Source organism: Bufo gargarizans, chromosome 10, assembly GCF_014858855.1.
Source record: "Bufo gargarizans isolate SCDJY-AF-19 chromosome 10, ASM1485885v1, whole genome shotgun sequence".
In the NCBI taxonomy this organism is placed as follows: domain Eukaryota; kingdom Metazoa; phylum Chordata; class Amphibia; order Anura; family Bufonidae; genus Bufo; species Bufo gargarizans.
The window spans coordinates 30,817,338-30,831,281 of NC_058089.1; the positions used below are offsets into that span (position 1 = coordinate 30,817,338).

The 13,944-nt window shown below is 43.8% G+C and overlaps 1 protein-coding gene across 1 annotated transcript in view; it reads right to left on the reverse strand.

Annotated features, from left to right (window-relative positions):
• LOC122920030 (mucin-5AC-like) overlaps positions 1 to 13,944 on the reverse strand; it is a 116,853-nt gene that overhangs the window by 81,952 nt on the left and 20,957 nt on the right. Inside the window, exons 6-10 of the mRNA XM_044269240.1 lie at positions 8,226 to 8,364; positions 5,744 to 5,845; positions 4,384 to 4,453; positions 4,159 to 4,296; positions 2,827 to 2,991 (exon numbers count right to left, since the gene is read on the reverse strand). Coding sequence (XP_044125175.1) covers positions 2,827 to 2,991; positions 4,159 to 4,296; positions 4,384 to 4,453; positions 5,744 to 5,845; positions 8,226 to 8,364 — 614 coding nt within the window. The remainder of the gene's footprint in view (positions 1 to 2,826; positions 2,992 to 4,158; positions 4,297 to 4,383; positions 4,454 to 5,743; positions 5,846 to 8,225; positions 8,365 to 13,944) is intronic.

Below are 13,944 nucleotides of genomic sequence, written 5' to 3' on the forward strand. Positions count from 1 at the left end.
AGATGGTGAAATGTGGCCAGAGTGTCAATGTTGGCACTATGGCCCTGAGTCAACATATGCAGCATCACCATAAAGTGGCCTGGGAGAAAACCTTGGCTCCGATGTGGTGGTTCATCCTGCCGCAGCAACTGCTGCATCACCCAGTGGCACTCACCTGATTTCAGGCAGTCATGGCTCCACCACCTCAGCCAAAGGGAGCTGTCTGTCCTTCCCATCATCTGCTGGTCCTGATGCTCCTGCTCCTCCTCCTACTTCTCGTCAGTCATTCCATCAGCAATCGATCACCGAAGCGATTGCCAAGAGATAACAGTATGCGTGCACTCATCCAACGGTGCAGAAGCTGAGTGTGCTCATGGCCAAGTTGCTGGTGCTGCAGTCCCTTCCTTTCCAAGTGGTGGACTCTGCACCTTTCAGAGAACTGATGGCTTGTGCCAAGCCAAGGTGGAAAGTCCCGAGTCGTAATTTCTTTGCCAAAAAGTCAGTACCAACCCTGCACCCATCTTGAGCTGCAGCGGCAGAACGGAGGCAGGGAGTCCCTCTGAGTCACTTGCACGAATGGCCCAATGCATGCTCACTTGCTTGCGTAGTGACAGCCAAATCGTCAATATTCGGCAGAGGGATGACTTCTGGCTCTCCACCTTGTTGGACCCTCGCTACTGGTCCAAAATGGGGGCCTTTTTTACACCCGTTGAGAGTCAGTTGGCCGCTGCCTATCTGCGCCATTGTCTATCCTTTCGCAGGTCTGACCGGAGGGGCCCTCTATGCTCACGTTCCTCTGCCATGGCTGGTGTGGCAGGGTGGGGTGGTAGGAGCAGTTCCAGCTCCATCAGCAACAACTTGAGTCTAGAGTCGTTTATGGGCAGCTTTCTTCACCCGTCTAGTGAAGAAACTACTCACAGGGCAGCAGCTAGACCTGGAGCAGGACCTAAATCAGCAGGTGGTGGCATACTTAGACAGCACCCTGCCACCCTACATTGAAGATCCGCTGGACCACTGGGCAGCCAACCTGGATTTGTGGCTGCTATGGGCAGAGTTTGCCCTGGAAAAGCTGTCCTGCCCAGCCAGTAGTGTGGCATCAGAGCAGGTATTTAGTGCGGCGGGGGCCATAGTTACTCCAAGAAAAACTCGCCTGTCCACCCAAAATAGGGAGAGACTGACCTTTATGAAGATGAATCAGGCATGGATCAGCCAGGATTTCCACCCACCAATGCCTGATGCATCAGACTAGATCATCCATAGTGCCACATCAACAATTTGACAAAAGAACCCGGTTTCTTCTGGCAACCTGCCTCAGCTACTATTCTGATGCTGCCAACCGCCTGATGCCACACATCTGATGCCAAGTGCTCCATCTTTTACCCACCATCTTCAGCTGGTACTGGTATTGCCACCCACCTCCCCACTCTGTCAACGGGTCACTCAGTGGTCTCCTGATGCTGCTGCCACCTCACCACTCAGGTCTCCTGATGCTGCTGCTGCCACCTCCACACTGTCATTGTGCCACCCTGTGGCCTCCTCCTGATGCTGCTGCTTCCTCCACCTCCACACTCTGTCATTGTTCCACTCTGTGGCCTCCTCCTGATGCTGCTGCTGCCACCTCCACACTCTTTCATTGCTCCACTATGTGGCCTCCTGATGCTGCTTCTGCCACCTCCACACTGTCATTGTGCCACCCTGTGGCCTCCCCCTGATGCTGCTGCTGCCACCTCCACACTCTATCAATTGTGCAACTCTGTGGCTTCCTGATGCTGCTGCCACCTCCACACTGTCATTGTGCCACTCTGTGGCCTCCTCCTGATGCTGCTGCCACATCCACGCTGTCATTGTGTCACTCTGTGGCCTCCTCCTTATGCTGCTGCCACCTCCAGACTCTGTCATTGGGCCACTCTGTGGTCTCCTCATGCTGCTTCCACCTCACCACTATGTCAAAGGGCCACTCTGTGGACTTCTCATGCTGTTCCCAACCCATGACTGGGCCACTATTTTGCCTTTTTCCCTGGCTGACATCATCATTTATTTGACCCTTCTTCTGATCAGTCAGAAGGAAGGAAAAATTAAACGCACAGCAAATCCTGTCTATGTAACAGCTGTAAGGCCTGCATGACATGGTCCCTACTTTGCATCAGAGTTGGTTAATGTTTTGGTAGCCAAAATCAGGGTTGGGTACAAAACACAGAAGAAATGAAAATATTCTATATAGCTATACTGATGGATTACTGACCAAATGCAGATCTAGTAAAGGCGGATGCTCCACAGACAGGATCCGTTTTTTTTGGGTTATTGTTCTGACGGATCAGAGGAAGGGCAAAATAATCAGTGACGTCAACACAAACTTACTGCTGACACCCTCTCCACTCTGTCAAGGGGGGGGCTCTACTTGTATAAGTATTTAATAGAACAGGTACTGTAGAAATCTAAATGGAACCGCTATGGTAGGATCTTGGGTCTCTTCACAGTTCTTTATACCTGGCGCTAACATTGACCTGTAAGACTGAGTTCACACTTGAGTTATTTGGTCAGTTTTGGTTCCGTAACTGCCCAAATAAGTGAAATGTGCAGTGATTCTAATAGCGACGCCTGTCATCTACATGTCATACTGACTCACAATATTGTTTCACTACCACAGCAGATTCCCTATGCGTGTTACTGCAAGGCACAGTGTTCTACACCACTTTAAAGGCTCTCTGCAGCCAGGAAATAGTAGTTTTTTTTTACGCGATTCCCCATGAATAAATTCGGATTGAACCAAATTTTTTCAGAAAATTCGGCAAACTGGCCGAATTAAATTTTTGAGAAATTCGCTCATCTCTAGTAACTATATATTACCTTTGTTGATGTTCTTGGAGCATGGATTTTCAAAATAGTCAGGCACATCACTGCAGCTGGCTTGAATTTTATAGGAATTGCCAAAATCTGACACTGCATCTTCTACCACCCCACTAATGGTCGTTAGGTCATCTCCTTCAATTCCATTAAAGTTACCACAAAGACCTGGAAAAAAAGCAACAGCATGAATGTCTTATAGCTCAATTTGCAGCCTATCACTTATTTCTAGGATGGTGGGCCCTCAGAAATATTTCCTCTGGGGGTAGGTACAGTATCCCAGAAGGACTACTAAAAAGGTTTAATTATTAGAGTTACTGCACCGCTTCTGGAGTTAAATGTTACAATGTGTTATGTATATGCATACACTTAATAGCACTGTATGGACAACCTAACAGTTAACAACTTGGCAAGTTGTGTTAGGTTGCCAGGAGATGGACCTGATCCACCCCCTAGTTGACCAGGCTTCAGCTCCAGAGAGTCTAGTCTGAAGCAGCCTGAAGGGATAACACATCTGTTCAGCCTCGTGCACAATTAGGCCCACGTAAAGAGAACCTTCATCTCTGAGCCGTCAACTGCCCAGAAACCAGCCCTACTTCAGAATTACTCCAGAAAGATAAAGGGACCAGACATTTGAGAAGGTATTGTGCTTGTTTATTGCAGAAAGACTTTGCTGCTGTGGAAGGGAACATTTGCAAAAGTATTTCCCACCTTTGAGATGGACTGGCCATCCATATCTAAAGTTTCTGCACCCCTCAAGCCTTATTCACACGTTTGTGTTTTGTTCAGTGATTTTCATCAGTGATTTTGAGCCAAAACCAGGTGCGTCTCTAAACACAGAGCTGGTGCAGATCTTTCCCTTATACCTTATCTCTGTGTAGGCTCTAATCCTGGTTTTGGCTCACAATCTCTGATGGAAACCACTGACCAAAACACTAACGTGTGAATGAGGCTTAAAGAGAGACTTTAATGATAAGGCCTAACAACAGGCCTTATCATTGTCTCTGACGTCAGCCAGTCCTGTCTTACACCCAGCAAAACATCAAACCACAACCCCAATACCAGGTTGTGCCCCAAGAGAAGAAAGGGTGCACCCTCCAGTCACTGCATGGCACTAGGGAGTGCAAGAGTGCAGATCGCCACTGTGATCTGCGAGTACTACCACCAACCTCAGAGCCACAACTACCACTCCTAACCTTGACTGTATCTTATAGAGAAGGGGGACCCTCTCTATTACTGCTGCATGTTTTACTGCTTTTAACATGAGTGGACAAGTACTTTTAACACAAGCTTCGGTATAAAGTTGTAATAAAAATTCTTAGAGACTGACGTTACCCAGGGTTCTGTTCTGAAATGTAGAATTCAGTGAGATGAAAAGTTGAAAGACCGGCTTCACCTGGACTTTCACACTAAGACCAAATGGCGTCACAATATAAACGTAGAAAGCTGAGCGTTTATAGATAGCTATTTTATCTGAAAAGAGAAACATTTTTGATAATACGTTTCGCATCCAAATGAAATGTATTTTATTCCTGTATATTGTACAGAAAAAATACCTACCGGTGATTTTTGGCAAGGCAACCAAAAAATTGTTGACATATACATTTCCACAATAACAGATTTTTATTTTCTGTGAATAAAACAATAGAAAAGTAAATGCTAGTGAAATAAAATGTGATACCTTGTCTATCTCAGAAACTAGCCATCCATGGCAATGAAGATGCTTTGAATGTCCACAAAGGTATCTCTACGCTTGGAGAGTCTAGGAGCCATTTGGTTGGTATAAATCATCTGACAGATTCTCATAAAAATACATAATACTGTAGTTTTTAGATAAACAATGGTGGTCCAGGACTTTCCATTCTCATTGGGATGGACTCCATGACCACAAGAAGATTCCTTAACACGATTAAAAGTTTTTTTGTGGAAAATCTAGTTCTGTCTGAATAACCTGGTGGGCCTAATGGATGCAGTCAATCAAACAGAATTTTGCAGAGCTAGTTACATTTAAAGCCTTGTGCGTACCGGCCATGTGCATGCTGCGTATTGGTGGGAACCCAGATGAGTATTGAAGAAGATGGGTTGGCACTGCGGTTTGCACGTGGTGCATGCATCCAGGGAAGGCGTCCCACTAGTATATAGCAAAGAAGGAACGGCACTCACTTTCTTGACGATATAAAGAGACGTTTATTCAAGGCATAATAGCATCATCAGTTAGTTTCAGGTGAAGCCTGAGCCTTTTTCAATGGTGGGAACCCATTGACATCATTGGGTCTGTGGTCCACATGTTGCAGCAAAGTATTATAGAACATGTCCTATCTTGCGCGGTTGCACAGATACAGAAGCACATGGAAGGCTTCCGCATCTGTGCATCAAAGGTACATTCACACTGCTCTTCACAGCCCTTACCTTGAGCAGTCAGCAGTTTTGCAGGGTCAAAACTGCTGACAGATCCTTTAAAATGAAGCAGCCTGGCTGCTGGATATAGGTAAGACAGCTTTCATTCATTGAGTAGAGCGGCCAAAGTGCTTTCATTGAGGTGCCAACAATTAGAAGCCCTTCTGGATCATTGGATGCAAAATTGGGAGAGCTCTTATGTTACCTAAGAAACCGCTGAATGGAATTTTCCACAGAAGACATGTTTTTAATCTAGGCATCATGAAGACATACTTAAAATGGTAGTAGTTGCCCCATTAATTGTCCCAAATATGAACTAATCGAGGATTTATAGTAAAAAGAGCAGCCTAAACATGGGGAATCTATCCTTTGTCACCAAATATCATTGTCCCTATTGAGGTACTTGTGGCCCATATACATACCATAAATCAGAAACCTATCATTGCTATTTTTCTTATTCTAATTTATTAAATATTATCTAGTCCCGGATTATGTTACATCCATATATCAGAGGAGCACTTACCATGCGTTCTAAATTGATGTAAACAGTATTGAGGCACGTCACGGTCTCGGTCATTCCACACTGTATAATTTTAGCTATTATAGCAAATTTGTTATCTGCATCCTGAAGAAGGTAATGTAAAGTGCGTGTTAAAAAAAAACTAAAAACATTCAATTAACGTGATTTGTCATATTGTATTTTTTTCATCTAGTTGAAACTATGGGGGGAAGGATTCATCAAAACTGGTGTAAAGGAAAATTGGCTTAGTTGTCCCAAGCAACCAATCAGATGCCTCCTTTCATTTTTCAGAGCTCCTTTGATAAATGAAAGGTGGAATCTGATTGGTTGTTATTAGGGTTGAGCAAATCAGGTTTGGATAGCTCTTAAACTTGATCAAGAATATGGGCTCCCTCCTACTGTAAAACGTATGGCCTCCACAGAGGTCTTTTCCAATTTTCAGCAAATATAGCAAGACGTATTTAGTCTCGCTTCTGTCACGTGTCACTTCGTTTTGTCTCATCAATTACTGTATCAAAATGCTAAACCGAAACTCGGCTTCATGTCTCATTAAAGAGGACCTTTCACTAGAATAAAAAATCTAAACTAACTATACAGACATGGAGAGCGGCGCCCAGGGATCTCCCTGCACTTACTGTTATACCTGGGCACCGCTCCGATCTCCCGGTATAGGCTCCGGTATATTCATATGTTAGGCTCCACCCAGGGGAACCTGCCGGCGTCTCCTTCTCCCATGCTGTAGCGCTGGCCAAACGCAGCGCTCAGCTTATAGCCTGAGAGGCTTTTTTTTTTCGCGCTGCGATTGGCCAGCGCTACAGCATGGGAGAATGAGACGCCGGCAGGTTCCCCTGGGTGGAGCCTAACTATGAAGATACCGGAGCCTATACCGGGAGAACGGAGCGGCGCCCAGGTATAACAGTAAGTGCAGGGAGATCCCTGGGCGCCGCTCTCCATGTCTGTATAGTTAGTTTAGATTTTTTATTCTAGTGAAAGGTCCTCTTTAACAAAGCCAAGTTCAGCTTTTTTGATACAGTAATTTATGCTGAAATTTGCTGAAAATTCGGAAAGACCTCCGCGGAGGCCATACATTTTACAGTAGGACGGAGACCATATTCTTAAGGTGGTTTTTAAACTGTACTATGGGCAACTAAGCCATTTTCCCTTTACACCAGTTTAAAAAAATCTACCACTGCTGGATTGTAGGGTGGTTGTAATCCCTGGAAACGAGCAGTGTATGATGTCATGGAAAAATAAATCCAGCCAGCGAAATAGACAATATGGACACTAACAATACATTAGTAAGTGCCTTGTATTAAAATAATTTTCCAAGATTTTAATACTGATTATCTATCCTCTGTATATATAGGTCATCTTTATCTGATTGGTGGGTGTCCAAGACCCTCTCTAATCAGCTGTTTGAGAAGGCACTGGCGCTCACAGTAGCACCGCAGCTCTGTTTCAGTTTAGCTTAGGCCATGTTACGTCATGTACATTGGTCACATGAGCTAGACGCAGCTCAACCTCATTGAAGTGAATGGGGCTGAGCTCCGATACCAAGCACAGCCACTATACAATGCATGGCGCTGTGCTTGGTGAGCTGTGAGAGGCCTGTGATGCTTGTCGTCATGGTGACGGCATATCTATGTCACCACACACAAGATTTTGCAGGGGATCTTCAATAAGGACGGCCGCAGCGCCCTCTTTAGGGTCCATTCACACGTCCGTTGTTTCTTTCCTGATCTGTTCCGTTTTTGCGGAACAGATCTGGACCAGTTCTGTACCCATTCATTTTCAATGGGTCCTGAAAAAAAATCGGACAGCTCAATGTCAGATTTTTTTTCAGGACCCATTGAAAATTAATGGGTACAGAACTGGTCCAGATCTGTTCCGCAAAAAACGGAACAGATCAGGAAAGAAACAACGGACATGTGAATGGACCCTTATGCTGAAATTTATTAGATAAGTATGTAGTTGTTTTTTTTCAGGGAAAATGTATTCGTTACCACGAAGTACGAGGAAATTCAGCTTCACGGCGAATCGAGTTTTCCATGAAATTCAGATCAAAGTTCACTTTAATTTGCTGAACCCTAATCATATATCAAGTATATGCTGCATAATTTGTATCTCTTCTTGCATGTAATTTGCATAAACTTTGAATTTTTCTTCTTAAGATTTGCCTACCCCCACTGCACTGTTAATATAAACTTTTCTTAACATATAAAAACTCTTGGGGTCATTTATCAAACTGGTGTAAAGTAGAACTGGCTTAGTTGCCCATAGCAACCAATCAGATTCCACCTTTCATTTTTAACTGCTCCTTTGGAAAATGAAAGGTGGAATCTGATTGGTTGCTATGGGCAACTAAGCCAGTTCTACTTCACACCAGTTTGATAAATGACCCCATCTGTGTAGACGTTATTCACCAGTGCCATATAACACAGGAGTAATAATGCAAAGTTTAGGGGCTCATCACAACGGGTCATACCTTGGACATCAAGTACTGGCAATTGCCATGGAAATTATATTCCTTTTCGTCAAATGTCTGTATGTGTGATCCTCCTTTTAGAGTGCAGTTTCCAGAACAGGAAACTTGACTGCATGTCCACTGACCCAACATACAAGTGCTGCGAAACAATATGAAGAAACCAAGAAGCATGGTAAAAAATAAACTAAAATAGACCAGAAAATATAAAGTATATTTAGTGCAACCACAAAAAATAGACAAGTATTTGAATAATACAAATGTTTCCTTTCTCTCATCAGGTCAGGCAAAATGTCATCATACTCTTGTCGGGAAAGGTCTGCGCTATATACTGTATGGGGGTCATTTACTAACCAGAAATATGCCTATATTAGGCGTATTTATGGCTCAGATTGCAACGCAATCTGCAACTTTTCCTCGCTCACGCCAGGTCTAAAATAAAGGCTGTGGCGTGGGTGGGAAGGGGGTGGGCTAGCAGGTTCATCTGTTATAATTTTCTACACCTGTTTTAGGGCTCATTCAGACGGCCGTATGCTATCCGCAAAAATGCGGATCCGTTTTTTTGCGGATTAGATGCTAACCTATTCACTTCTATGGGGCCCTTTTCTATTCCAAGGTTCCGCAAAATAAATGAAACATGTCCTATACTTGTCCGTGAAAATCAGGACATAGCCCTATTGAAGTCTATGGGTCAGCAAAAATACTGAATGCTATCCGTTTTTTTGCGGATCCGTTTTTTTGCGGATCTGCAAAAAAACTGATAGCATTCAGTATTTTTGCGGACAGCATACGGCCGTCTGAATGAGCCCTTAGTCGGAGAAAACTGTCTAAATTTAAGACAGTTAAGAAGCTGGCTTACATTTATACTGGTGCTGGATGCGGTGAAGTTATGGAGAGGCCTGCGCCCTATATGTGCGTATGTGGCCACCCAGTGATTATGATGTGAGTTGCAGTTAGTGGAAGATTTTGCTAATATGTTATGATTTTATATTGAATTTGTAATGTATCATAACAAAATTTGCAGGAAAGGTGAATACATCTGTTTCAAAGAAGTTTTCTCGGACTACAAAATTGATGGCCTATCCTTAACATACAGTTGCAAGAAAAAGTATGTGAACCATTTGGAATGATATGGATTTCTGCACAAATTGGTCATAAAATGTGATCTGATCTTCATCTAAGTCACAACAATAGACAATCACAGTCTGCTTAAACTAATAACACACAAAGAATTAAATGTTATCATGTTTTTATTGAATCCACCATGTAAACATTCACAGTGCAGGTGGAAAAAGTATGTGAACGCCTAGACTAATGACATCTCCAAGAGCTGATTGGAGTGAGGTGTCAGCCAACTGGAGTTCAATCAATGAGATGATATTGGAGGTGTTGGTTACAGCTGCCCTGCCCTATTAAAAAAAACACGCCAGTTCTTGGTTTGCTTTTCCCAAGAAGCATTGCCTGATGTGAATGATGCCTCGCACAAAAGATCTCTCAGAAGACCTACGATTAAGAATTGTTGACTTGCATAAAGCTAGAAAGGGTTACAAAAGTATCTCCAAAAGCCTTTCTCTTCATCAGTCCAAGGTAAGACAAATTGTCTATAAATGGAAAAAGTTCAGCACTGCTGCTACTCCGTAGGAGTGGCCATCCTGTAAAGATGACTGCAAGAGCACAGCGCAGACTGCTCAATGAGGTGAAGAAGAATCCTAGAGTGTCAGCTAAAGACTTACAAAAGTCTCTGGCATATGCTAAAATCCCTGTTAGCGAATCTATGATACGTAAAACACTAAACAAGAATGGATTTCATGGGAGCATACCACAGAGGAAGCCACTGCTATCCAAAAAAACATAGCTGCACATTCACAGTTTGCACAAGAGCACCTGGATGTTCCACAGCAGTACTGGCAAAATATTCTGTGGACAGAGGAAACCAAAGTTGAGTTGTTTGGAAGAAACACACAACACTATGTGTGGAGAAAAAGAGGCACAGCACACCAACATCAAAACCTCATCCCAACTGTGAAATATGGTGGTGGGCATCATGGTTTGGGGCTGCTTTGTGTCAGGGCCTGACAGATTGCTATCATCGAAGGAAAAATGAATTCTCAAGTTTATCAAGACATTTTGCAGGAGAACTTAAGGCCATCTGTCCACCAGCTGAAGCTCAACAGAAGACGGATGTTGCAACAGGACAACGACCCAAAGCATAGAAGTAAATCAACAACAGAATGGCTTAAACAGAATAAAATGCGCCTTCTGGAGTGGCCCAGTCAGAGTCCTGACCTCAACCCGATTGAAATGCTGTGGCATGACCTCAAGAAAGCGATTCACACCGGACATCCCAGGAATATTGCTGAACTGAAACAGTTCTGTAAAGAGGAATGGTCAAGAATTACTCCTGACCGTTGTGCACGTCTGATCTGCAACTACAGGAAACATTTGCTTGAAGTTATTGCTGCCAAAGGAGGTTCAACCAGTTATTAAATCCAAGGGTTCACATACTTTTTCCACTGGCACTGTGAATGTTTACATGTTGTGTTCAATAAAAACATGGTTACATTTAATTCTTTGTGTGTTATTAGTTTAAGCAGACTGTGATTGTCTATTTTTGTGACTTAGGGCTCTTACACACTTGCGACAGGACGGATCCGGCAAGCTGGTCTCCCTGTCAGATCCGTCCTTCCGCTGGGGACGGAGCGGCGGTCCGGCAGCTCGGCGAAACAGCGGAAGGACGGATCCGACAGGGAGACCAGCCTGCCGGATCCGTCCTGCCGCAAGTGTGAAAGAGCCCATAGATGAAGATCAGATCACATTTTTTTTGACCAATTTGTGCAGAAATCTATATCATTCTAAGGGTTCACATACTTTTTTCTTGCAACTGTAGGCCATTAATATCAGATCAGTGGGATCCGCCTTTAGCAACGGTATTGATCAGCTGATTTAAGGCACCAAGTCATGGTTTACCCGACACAACGCAGTACTTTTCATACTATTGGTAGTTGATGCCCCTGGTAATGCAGTTTACTGCAACTAGGTGAAGGCACAAAGCTGAAATACCATAAACAGCCACTAACAAAAGGCTCAAACACACGACCGTATGCCCTCCGAGACATACTGTCCATGAGTGGGCCATATGTCCCGAAGCGGCATACATCGTGCGCACCGGAGTACACAGTATCATAGGTTACTCATATGTACTCCATATGCATTCGGTTTCCGTATTTACGTTTTCCCGTTCCGTTGAAAGATAGAACATGTTCTATTATTGCCCGCAAATCACGTTCCATGGCTCCATATGTCTTCCGTATCCGTTCTATTTTTGTGGAACCATCTATTGAAAATTTTATGCCCAGCCCAATTTTTTCTATGTATATGCCATACGGAAAAACGGAACAGAAACAAAAACACCATGGAAACAAAAAACGGAACAATGGATCCGTGAAAAACGGACAGCAAAACACTGAAAAAGCCATACGGTCGTGTAAAAGAGGCCTTAAATGTATTTTGCTTGGATTTTATGTGATAGACCAACACAAAGTGACAAGTATGTGTGAAGTGAAAAAAAAATGATATATGTTTTTTAAATTTTTTTATAAAAATCTGGAAAGTGTGGTGTGCATTTGTATTCAGCCCCCCTGAGTCTTTGTAGGGCCACCTTTCACTGCAATTACAGCTGCAAGTCTTTTGGGGTATGTCTCTACGAGCTTTGCACATCTAGAGGCTGAAGTATTTGCCCATTCTTCTTTGTAAAATAGCTCAAGCTCAGCCAGATTGGATGGAGACTGTCTGTGAACAGATTATCAATGGGATTTAGGTCTGGACTGTGACTGGACCATTCTAACACATGAATATGCTTTTATCTAAACCAATCCGTTGTAGCTCTGGCTAGATGTTTAGGGTTGTTGTCCTGCTGAAAGGTGAACCTTTGCCCCAGTCTCAAGTCTTTTGCAGCCTCTACCAGGTTTTCCTCCAGGATTGCCTTGTATCTAGCTCCATCCATCTTCCCATTACCTCTGACCAGCTTCCCTGTCCCTGCTGAAGAAAAGCATCCTCACAATTAATAACTGTGCTCAAGATGCTGCCACCATCATGTTTCTCATGGTGGGGATAATGTTTTTTAGGGTGATGTGCAGTGTTAGTTTTCCACCATACATAGCATTTTGCATTTAAGCAAAAAATTCAACAATGGTCTCATCTGACTAGAGCACCTTCTTCCACATGTTTGCTGTGTCCCCTACATGGCTTGTGCAAAACTGCAAATGGGACTCCCTATGTCTTGCCTTAAAAAATGACATTCTTTTTGGCACTCTTCCATAAAGGCTAGATTTGTGGAGTACACAACTATTAGCTGTCCTGTGGATCCAGAGTGACTAATAGCCTCTTGGCTGCTTCTCTAATTAGTGAACACCTTGCCTGGGCTCTCAGTTTAGGTGGACGGCCATTTCTTTGTAGGTTTACAGTTGTAACATACTCCTTCCATTTTCAGATAATGGATTAAACAGTGCTCTGTAAGATGTTCAGAGCTTGGGATATTTTGTTATAACCTAAGCCTGCTTTGCATTTCTCCACAACTTTATCCCTTACCTGTCTGGTGTATTCCTTGGTTTTCATAATGCTGTTCGATCACTAATGTTCACTAACAAACCCTTCATAGAACAACTGTATGTCACGAACCATCAGGTGTGAAACCACTGTGCCACGTGTCCTACCTCTTCTAAGAGCATTGTCTAAGTGAACCCCTCGTTCTTCACAGTACTCCTGATAGTAGGGATAGACTTTCCCGAGGGGATCAGCAGGTTGTTACCTCTTGAGGAGGATTGGCACATGAGGCAACTGGTCCAGGTGGACCAGGAGGTACCAGAGCAAGGTAACAGAGGTACAGACATAGTCAAACAAGTCGTAACCAGGAGCAACAGTGCAGGACGGAAGGATGAGGCAGAGGCGAAGTCAAACAAGCAATAGGTCAGGGCAGGCAGCACAGGTACAGGTCAGATAATCCGGATCGGCAACAGGAGAGTCAAGGCAAGCAGGCAGGGATCAAGCAGGTAGCAGGGTCTCAGAAAACAAGCATTGATCAGGTAAATAGGAATACATGCAGAGATATCAGCAACCTTTGATGGACCTTGATGCTCAGGCATCTGGGAAGGGGGCTGATACACTTATATATGAGCAGGAGGGCTAGGATAGGTCAGTGAGGTCACATGATCTAACCCATAAAGCACAGGAAATGACGCATGCCGGCCCTTAATCCATTAAGGACCAGGCTCATTTTCACCTTAAGGACCAGGCCATTTTTTGAAAATCTGACCGGTGTCATTTTATATGGTGATAACTTTAAAATGCTTTGACTTATCCAAGCCATTCTGAGGTTTTTTCCATCACATATTGCACTTCATGACACTGGTAAAATGGAGTCAAAAAAATTAAATTTTATTTATAAAAAAAAAATACAAAATTTACCAAAAGTTTCTGTACGCCCTGTGTCCTAAGAGGTTAAGGAAGTGCTGCAGGGAACAAGCAGCAAGCATGCTGTGGCCAGGGCTGAAAGGAAACTGTGGAGCGGATCCTAGAACAAACAGTACCTAAAAGGACAGAGCCAAGAACTGCAGTGTTGAATAGGGAAGCAGCAGATTGAACACAGCGCCTGGGACCGCGGCGCTAAGCATGGAAACAGAAGTGCACAGCAGCCACTGTTACACTGTACAGTAGTTGTACTGAA